The sequence below is a fragment of the Triticum urartu genome, chromosome 2 (assembly GCF_003073215.2).
Source record: "Triticum urartu cultivar G1812 chromosome 2, Tu2.1, whole genome shotgun sequence".
NCBI classification, from domain to species: Eukaryota; Viridiplantae; Streptophyta; class Magnoliopsida; order Poales; family Poaceae; genus Triticum; species Triticum urartu.
The window spans coordinates 499149316-499158421 of NC_053023.1; the positions used below are offsets into that span (position 1 = coordinate 499149316).

Sequence of the window (9106 nt, forward strand, 5' to 3'; positions counted from 1 at the left end):
AAGTTCCATTCTACTCCCTCCGTAACTAAATATAAGGCATTTTTTATGCCCTATACTAAATATATAAAAACATGTTACAATTTGATACAAATGTAGTGTTTTTTAACACGGTATAAACGCAGATGTTTACTGCACACACACCTACATTATCACACGCACAGAAGGAGCGTTCCGCGAACAGCCCGAATGGGCAGCACAAGTTGCCAGCCCTCGTTTTCACCCATGAAGTCAATCCTCAAATGATGATTTACACTCGTTCCAACCATCGATTATTCAAAGACTCGTTTTCACCAAGGATGTCTGTCCCGCGTCCCATTGACCAACCCACGCACCGTCCTCACCTCAACAGCTCTCGCCTCGCCATGCCTCTCCCGGTCCTGCTCGCCCTGCTCTGCGCCCTACACGCCCCCGCGAGCTCCGCGTCCACGGCGACCTACTCCCTCTCGCCAGGCCAGTCGCTCGCCGGCGACGACAAGCTCGTCTCCAGCGGTGGCAAGTTCGCGCTCGGCTTCATCCAGATCCCAGGCAGCGACAGCAACCCCTCCGGCTCCGGCGGCAACAGCACTCAGCTGGGCATATGGTTCAGCCTCAACCGTGTTCCCAAGCTGACACTGGTGTGGGTGGCCAACAGGGGAGGCAGCCCGGTGGCCGGCGCCGCGTCCCCGGAGCTCACGATCTCCGGCGACGGCAACCTCGTCATCGTGGACCGCGGCAAAGTCGCCTGGTCCACCCGAGCCGACGTCACAGCCAACAACAACAACAACAACAGGACGGTCCTCCTTCTCCTGGACACCGGGAACCTCGTGCTGCGCAGCGCCTCCAACGCCTCCGACGTGATGTGGCAGAGCTTCGACCACCCCACGGACACTCTGCTCCCCGGCGCCACCATCGGGCTGGACAAGGTCACCGGCCGGAGCCGCCGCCTCGTCTCCAGGAAGAACCGGATCGACCAGGCTCCGGGCGCCTACTCCATGGAGCTGGGCCGGAGCGGCGTCGTCCAGATGCTGTGGGACGCGTCCGTGCCCTACTGGTCCAGCGGGGAGTGGAACGGCGACTACTTCAGCTCGGTGCCGGAGATGACCGCCCGCCACCTGATAGGCTCCACCTTCGTCAACGACGACCGGGAGGTGTCCTTCGCCTACCACCTGCTCGACGAAACCATCACCATGTACAGCTTCCTGGACGTGTCCGGGCAGAGGAAGATGCTGGTCTGGCAGGATGCCACGCGGGACTGGGTGACGGTCTACGTCCACCCCACCACCCAGTGCGAGGTGCACGCCGTCTGCGGGCCATTCACGGCCTGCGACGACAGCGCGCCGGCGCCGTGCAGCTGCATGAAGGGGTTCTCCGTAGGTTCGCCTGAGGATTGGGACCTTGACGATCGGAGCACGAGCGGTTGCAGAAGGAACACTCAGCTGAATTGTGCTAGCATTAGCAACGGCACCATGGTTGGCATGGCTGACATGTTCTACGCCATGCCGGCCGTCAGGTTACCCTATAACCCCCACAGCGCCGCGGGATATGTCGCCAGCGCAGCCGAATGCGAGCAGGTCTGTCTGAGCAACTGCTCTTGCACTGCATATTCCTTTGGCAGTGGTGGCTGTTCTATGTGGCATGGTGGATTGCTGAACGTAAAACAACGCCAGATTGATGGTGCTTCTTCCAGCGGTGATGGCGAAATTCTTCACATCCGCCTCGCGGCGAAAGAGTTCCGGACCCGGAAAAACAACAGTGTAGTTATCATTTTGGTTGCCATTGGTGCAGGCCTCAACGCTTTGGTTATCTTGGTACTCGTCGTAGTGCTACGCAGGACCAGGAGGAACAAAAGGTACAGTGAAACATTAGACAAAATCCATGGTGGCAGTGGGCTTGTTTCATTCAGATACAGCGATTTGCGGCGTGCAACTAGAGATTTCTCAGAGAAGATTGGGGCAGGTGGTTTTGGTTCTGTGTTCAAGGGGTCGCTAAATGATTCGACCACTATAGCGGTGAAAAGGCTTTACGGTTGTTATCAACAAGAGAAGCAGTTCAGGGCTGAGGTGAGTTCAATTGGAATCCTCCACCATACAAATTTAGTCAAAATGGTTGGTTTCTGTTGTGAGGGCGACAAGAAGCTTCTTGTCTACGAACACATGCCAAACAGTTCCCTTGATGCCCATCTGTTCAGGAGCAGTGCCAAAGCTCTGAATTGGAGAACCAGATACCAGATAGCTCTTGGAGTTGCCAGGGGGCTGGCATACTTGCACGAGAGCTGCCTGGACTACATCATACACTGCGATATAAAGCCGCAAAACATACTTCTCGACGCGTTGTTCGTTCCTAAGATCGCCGACTTCGGGATGGCAAAGCTTCTCACAAGGGATTTTAGCCGGGTCATGACCACAACCAGGGGCACAATTGGGTACCTTGCCCCTGAATGGATCAGTGGAGTGGCCATCACGCCCAAAGTCGATGTGTATGGATATGGGATGGTGCTACTGGAGATCATATCCGGGAGGATGAACGCGAACGAAGAATGCGGCAGCAGTGGTGATGGCATTGTTTATTTCCCCATCCAGATGGCGCGCAAGCTTCTCGAGGGAAACGTCATGAGCTTCGTGGATGATAGGTTAAACGGTGATGTCATCGTCGACGAGGTTGAAAGGGCTTGCAAGGTTGCCTGTTGGTGCATTCAGGACAGGGAGTTTGAACGGCCAACGATGGGCAAGGTAGTCCAGATTCTTGAGGGTCTTGTTGAAGTCGACACCCCTCCGATGCCTAAGCTACTCGAAGCTATCGCCGGAAGATCACACTCAGCATGCACTTAGCCTGGCAACCGCGGACGGCCGTTAGCGTGGCTTGTATTCACCTGGTCTAACATATATGTCCATGTCAGCTCTTTCAACCAAGCGTCGTGCCTGTCGTTCCGGAAGCCGAGCTTGTCGCCGCTGCCAAGTGGTTGGCGAGCTGACATGGTGTCCGTCGCAGCAGAGCTTGTCACAACGATGTGTAGGTGGAAGATCACGGTGAAAACAAAGATGGGTAAAAGATGTGTAGCTATTCAAGTACAACCATCAAATTAACTAGTGGAGGGAAAATATGTTTCAATCGCGATCTAAGACCGGATGTTAGGCTTAACTTAGTGATGAGCTGCACGACCAATGGGCATTACAACGACCGACGTCGTCTCGTCTTCCTAGAATATAGTACTACTGTTCATGAACCTAAAATAATTTTTGTTTGACAGTTTCCTGAATGAACCTAAAATAAGTTGACAGTGGGGCACGGCGCAAGAACTCAAGTGATCTGCTGGCGCAACACCAAAACAGCAGAGACACCACCAGATTGATGTAGAGTTTATTACGTACTTCCCTGAATTTAACAAACTGAAAATGGGCAAGTTTTGAGACTAACGGAGGGAGGCTATTGATTGTCTTTTGAGTGGACATGTTACTACTATCAGTTGATGAATTTTTTTTAAAAAAAGTAAAAATATTGTATTTTTTCAATAATTTTAAAAAATGTTTAAAAATCCTTTTTTTATGAATCTTGTAATGTAAGGGACTTTAAAAATCATGAATTAAAAAATTATCCCAAATTTTAAAAAATGTTACAGAGTTTTAAAATCTGTTTAGTGAATTACAAAATGATCATGAATTTTTAAAAATCAAAATTTTAATGAATTTCGAAAAATGTTTCCAAATTTCAAAACATATTCACCAACTGTAAAAACGATGAGATTTAATAATGTTAGCTATTTTGAAATATGTTCACTATTTAATATATGTCCATGATTTTTAGAAATTTTATGAATTTCAGAAAATGTTCATGAATTTGATTTTTTTAAAGGTTCATGTTTTGTTATCTTTTCTCAAATGTAATTGTATTAAAAATAATTAAAAATAAAATACCGATAAAACAAGTAAAAAGAAACACAACAAAACAAGAAAAAAGATGTAGGCCCTAGTGCCTTCACAAAACAGGTGGTAACAAACAACACAAAAGCCCAAACTAGGCCAGCCCATTAACATGCAGGGTGCGCGTTTGGTTGCTATCTGGCTCGAATTAGGATCCGGCACCGTGAAACAGGCCCGTGCATGGGCCGAGGATCCCAAAGGAGGATAAAGAGCCCGAGCTGATGATGCTTTGATCACCCATTTTACGTCGAGGCTCGCGGAAAGATGAAGTTTAGCATGCACCTAACAAGTCTATTCTTTATCCAAAATAATAATTTTCTTCTATTTTCTCGCCAATTTTTTTTAGAACAAACAGTTTTCTTCTATTTTTCTTTTTTAAAACCAAGCTCACTTGACCATTTTGGTACCCTGTGAATCAGACAACATGTTTGATTCGAGCACTTTGAAATTTGTCATTGACATGACCGACCCTGTTGTGTTTCTGATTTCTAAGGCCATGTTTTTTTCAGTTTTGATTGGATTCGAATCATCTGTGGATTCACTTCACTGGCAAAGCTGATTTTGCGGCATGCGGAATCAGTTTTACAACTGAAGTACACTTTGAGGTGCTTCAGGCAATTGCACTGAAAATGGCTCAAATCCAGGTTTAGCTTCACCGGCAAAGCTGATTCAAACTAGTTGTTTTGTTTCAACGTCACTGATAAAGCAAAATCTCATCCCTGGTTCTCAAACGAAATAGTTGTTTGTTTCAGATTTCATATTCAACTTCACTAGCAAAGTTGAATCTGCCCTGGAGCTCAAACGAAATAGTAATCGCAATCGCAGCCGAGCATGTGTCAACTGCCAGCCATTACTTAGTTAGAAAGCTTTGCTCACCCACAATACACAACTCTCGTCGATCAAAACTCACCCAAGAGCAATTCGACGCTTGGATTGACAAATGAATATGTACCAAAAGAATACAGCCAAAATTCTTGTTATATCTTTTTATTTCTCTATTTATTTGCCTTTTTCCTTATTATTTTCTTCTTTTCATCTTTCCTTTTATTACTCTACCACATGAATATTATTTAACGAGCAAAAAAAGACCAGCTAAGCATTATTAGCTTGAGCAGTCTTTACCTCATCTAACAACGCTTCGAGCTTTCTTCGGGATTTGGCACAAAGGCTTGTTTTGAGAAACATGAACAATTAAAAAATGTGAACACCTTTTTAAAGATACATGAACAATTTTTACATATAATAATATAAAAAAAATATTCATGAACATGTTGTTTTTGTATATGCGAACATTTTTTAAAACATGAGCATCTCTTTGAGAAGTAACGAAAAATATATTTTCAAATAGAAAAGCATTTTCTAAGTTACATGGACATTTATTTTCATATGCGTGAACTTTTTTTATTGCAATGAATGAACACTTCATTTCCACATACACAAACATTTTAAAGGAAAATACATAAAAAATTAAAATCACATTAACATGTTGTATGTCCGTGGATTTTTTATTTTTTGCAACACGTGAACATTTTTTCACTTACTGTTTTTAAACTGGCTATATAAAACTGTCCTTAGAGATGTGGACAGCATCCAAGAATTGTGTATGACGTGCGCAACCTGCAGGCTATATCAAGCGTCAAAATCAAATGATGACTTCGAGGAACAGTTGGTAAGCTTTGCTCAGCAACAAGCCAGTCAAACCTAACGCAAGAGCAGTTGGACACTTGGACTGCTGACAAATGTATCTGCACCAACAGTATACAGCCAAAATTGCTTAATTTACGCCTATTGTAGAAATCAGCAGGCCGGCAAAGTATTGTTGTTTGTCTGAGAAAGACAAGAATGGATATTTTTTTTGGTTGTCGATGTAGAGTTGTAGACATAGGAGTACTATCTCACATGCATTCTACAAACATGGCTAAATTAACAAGACTGTTTCAGCTTGACCAAGAGTATAACACCCAGACCATCGTTGCCGTGATGTGGATGTTTTGCACTTGATTGCTAAATTAAACCTGAAGCAGATCTTCAATCACCGCATACTGACATTTTTTACTCCGCTATCAAGGAAAATAGTTGCGACATGTATCCATCCCACGCCTTAGATCTGGTGAAGAAAGACTAGACGTGAGGCGGAGTGTCAAAGTTTTTGACGAAACTGCCAACCCAATAGTTGCAGTTCCTCGGTAAATTAAGCCTGAATCTCACATCTTCACAGCGACATTTTTCACTCCATTGGTTTGGCGGTTGTGCTTGACTGCTGGTTCACCACGCTAAATTATTTCTTGCCATGGCGGCCGAGCAGAGCACCCACCCTACTACTACAGTTGCGGTCTCTGCAACTGCAAGCCACCCCTCCCCCTCTCCCTTGGTTCACCATGCCTCTCCTCCTCTTTGTGTTCACTGTCTTCACCTTACACGCCGCCGCCCCTGCAAATTCTGCCACGACGGACACCATCTCCTCCGCCCAACCACTCGTCGGCGGCGACAAGCTCGTCTCCCAAAATGGCAGGTACGCTCTTGGCTTCTTCGAGACCGGCAGCGAGTCCAACTGGTACATGGGCATATGGTTCAACACAGTCCCCAAGCTTACTCCAGCGTGGGTCGCAAACAGGGACGACCCAATCAAGAACATCACCTCGCTGGAGCTCACGATCTCCGGGGACGGCAACCTTGTCATCCTGAACCGGTCCAGCAGCTCCATAATCTGGTCTTCTCAAGCAAGAGTCACAACCACCGACACCATTGCTGTTCTCCTGAACACTGGGAATCTCGTCCTGCAGAACAGCTCTTCAGACTCATCAGATGTTTTCTGGCAGAGCTTTGACTACCCCACGGACACATTTTTGCCCGGGGCGAAGCTTGGGTATGACAAGGTCACCGGCCTCAATCGCCGCCTTGTTTCTTGGAAGAACTTGATCGACCCAGCCACTGGAGCATACCATGAGGAGTTAGACCCCAGTGGTCTCAACCAGTTCCTCCTTGCACCACTGAACTCTTCCATGCCATATTGGTACAGCGGCGTCTGGAACGGCCAATACTTTGCCTTGATGCCAGAGATGTCAAAAGGCTATCTTATGAATTTCACATTCGTCGACAACGATCAAGAGAAGTACTTCATGTATACCTTGCATGATGAAACCACGGTTATCCGTAATTATCTGGATGTCTCAGGTCAGGCAAAGACCAATATGTGGCAAGAAAGCTCACAGAATTGGCTGCCGATGTTTGCCCAGCCCAAAGCTCAGTGTGATGTCAATGCAGTCTGTGGACCTTCCACCATATGCAATGACAACGCGCTACCATCCTGTAACTGTATGAAGGGCTTCGCCGTGAGATCACCGAAGGACTGGGAACTAGATGATCGAACCAGTGGGTGCTTGAGAAACACTCCATTAGACTGCAGCAACAGAAGCACAATTTCGACAGATAGGTTCTACCCCATGCCATGTGTTAGACTGCCGCAAAATGATGATCATAGCAAGCCAGCTGCTGCTAATTCTGGTGAGTGTGCACAGATCTGCCTGGGTAACTGTTCTTGCACTGCATACTCCTTTGTGAAGGGTGAATGCTCTGTTTGGCACGGCGAATTACTTGACTGGAGACAGCATCAGTGCAGTGACAGTTCAAGCACAAATGGAGAAACTCTTTACCTTCGCCTTGCCGCCAACGAATTTCCCAGTCAGCAGGCTAGTAGAAGAGGAAAAACCAATGTTATACTCATCATCAGTGCAACTGTTGCTTCGTTAGGCTTGTTAGCAGCACTGGTGCTACTAATCATTATTTGGAGGAACAGAACAAAGTTATCTGGTGGCACACTGAAAATTGCTAAAGGTGTCAATGGTATCATCGCGTTCCGGTATGCTGATTTGCAACGCGCAACTAAAAGTTTCTCTGAGAAGCTCGGAGGAGGCAGCTTTGGTAGTGTGTTCAAGGGGTCTCTGGGTGACTCGACAACCATAGCGGTGAAAAGGCTTGACCATGCTAACCAGGGAGAGAAGCAATTCAGGGCCGAGGTGAGCTCCATCGGCATCATTCACCATATCAATTTAGTCAGGTTAATTGGCTTTTGCTGCGAGGGTAGTAGGCGGTTGCTTGTCTATGAGCACATGCCAAATCGTTCTCTCGATCTCCATTTATTCCAGAGCAATGCCACAATGCCATGGCATGACAGGTACCAAATCGCCCTCGGAGTTGCTAGAGGATTGGCCTACCTGCACGACAGCTGCCAAGACTGCATCATACACTGCGACATCAAACCAGAAAACATCCTCCTTGACGCTTCGTTCGCTCCGAGGATCGCCGACTTCGGGATGGCCAAGCTTCTGGGAAGGGATTTCAGCCGGGTGCTGACCACGGTGAGAGGGACTGCGGGTTATCTCGCGCCTGAATGGATCAGCGGCGTTGCGGTCACAACAAAAATCGATGTTTACAGCTACGGGATGGTGCTTCTGGAGATCATATCTGGGAGGAGAAATTCTTCGGCACCGTGTTCTTGCAGTGGCGACCATGGTGTTTATTTCCCTGTTAACGTTGCCCAGAAGCTTCTCGAAGGAGGCGACGTCGGGAGCTTGGTGGATCACATGTTACATGGCGACGTCAATCTGGATGAGGCTGCAACGGCTTGCAAGGTTGCGTGCTGGTGCATCCAAGATGATGAGTTTGATCGACCAACAATGGGAGAAGTAGTTCAGACTCTCGAGGGGCTGTCTGAGATCAGTGTGCCCCCGATGCCAAGGCTGCTTCAAGCTATGAGCGGCAGGGGAAATTCGCATTCGACATGCTGCTAATAAATATGTTAACTTTTAAGGGAGTATTTCTATTCTGGAATCCATGAAATTGTAATTCACATGTGTCAGAAATGAAGTTGCTATTTGTTAAAAATATATTTAATATACTCGTATGATAGACCGTTTGTGTGAGTAGTACAAGTGTATCGATTTGATCGATAAAACAACTATATGTGGCATTGGGAAAGAATACACAGTGTTCCCATAGCTTGGATGCTACATGAGCTTAGGGAAACTTTAATCCATTCTCAAAAGTTAGTGTCTAAAGACACATCTCCAAAACTTAAGTTCCAAAAGTTCCTGGGTATTGGGAAGGTGCCATCTAACCATCCCCAAAGCCCTAGTGATGTCAATCTTCAGGTTCCTTGAGTGTATTTTTCCCACATTCAAATTTGGTGTCTTATTATTGATCTACTTTTG

At 46.6% G+C, this 9106-nt stretch overlaps 1 protein-coding gene and 1 pseudogene across 1 annotated transcript; both read left to right on the top strand.

Annotated features, from left to right (window-relative positions):
- Nucleotides 1-273: 273 nt before the first annotated feature.
- LOC125538202 (G-type lectin S-receptor-like serine/threonine-protein kinase At2g19130) lies at nucleotides 274-3259 on the top strand. Its single transcript, XM_048701482.1, has one exon. It carries the CDS (start codon nucleotides 297-299, stop codon nucleotides 2805-2807), a length of 2511 nt encoding a protein of 836 aa, XP_048557439.1. The 5' UTR covers nucleotides 274-296; the 3' UTR covers nucleotides 2808-3259.
- Nucleotides 3260-5335: 2076 nt separating this feature from the next.
- LOC125538203 lies at nucleotides 5336-9086 on the top strand (annotated as a pseudogene).
- Nucleotides 9087-9106: the final 20 nt, after the last annotated feature.

Bases quoted from the DNA above. Each gene is read 5' to 3' on its own strand.
- LOC125538202 (XM_048701482.1), top strand. From the start codon at position 297: ATGTCTGTCCCGCGTCCCATTGACCAACCCACGCACCGTCCTCACCTC.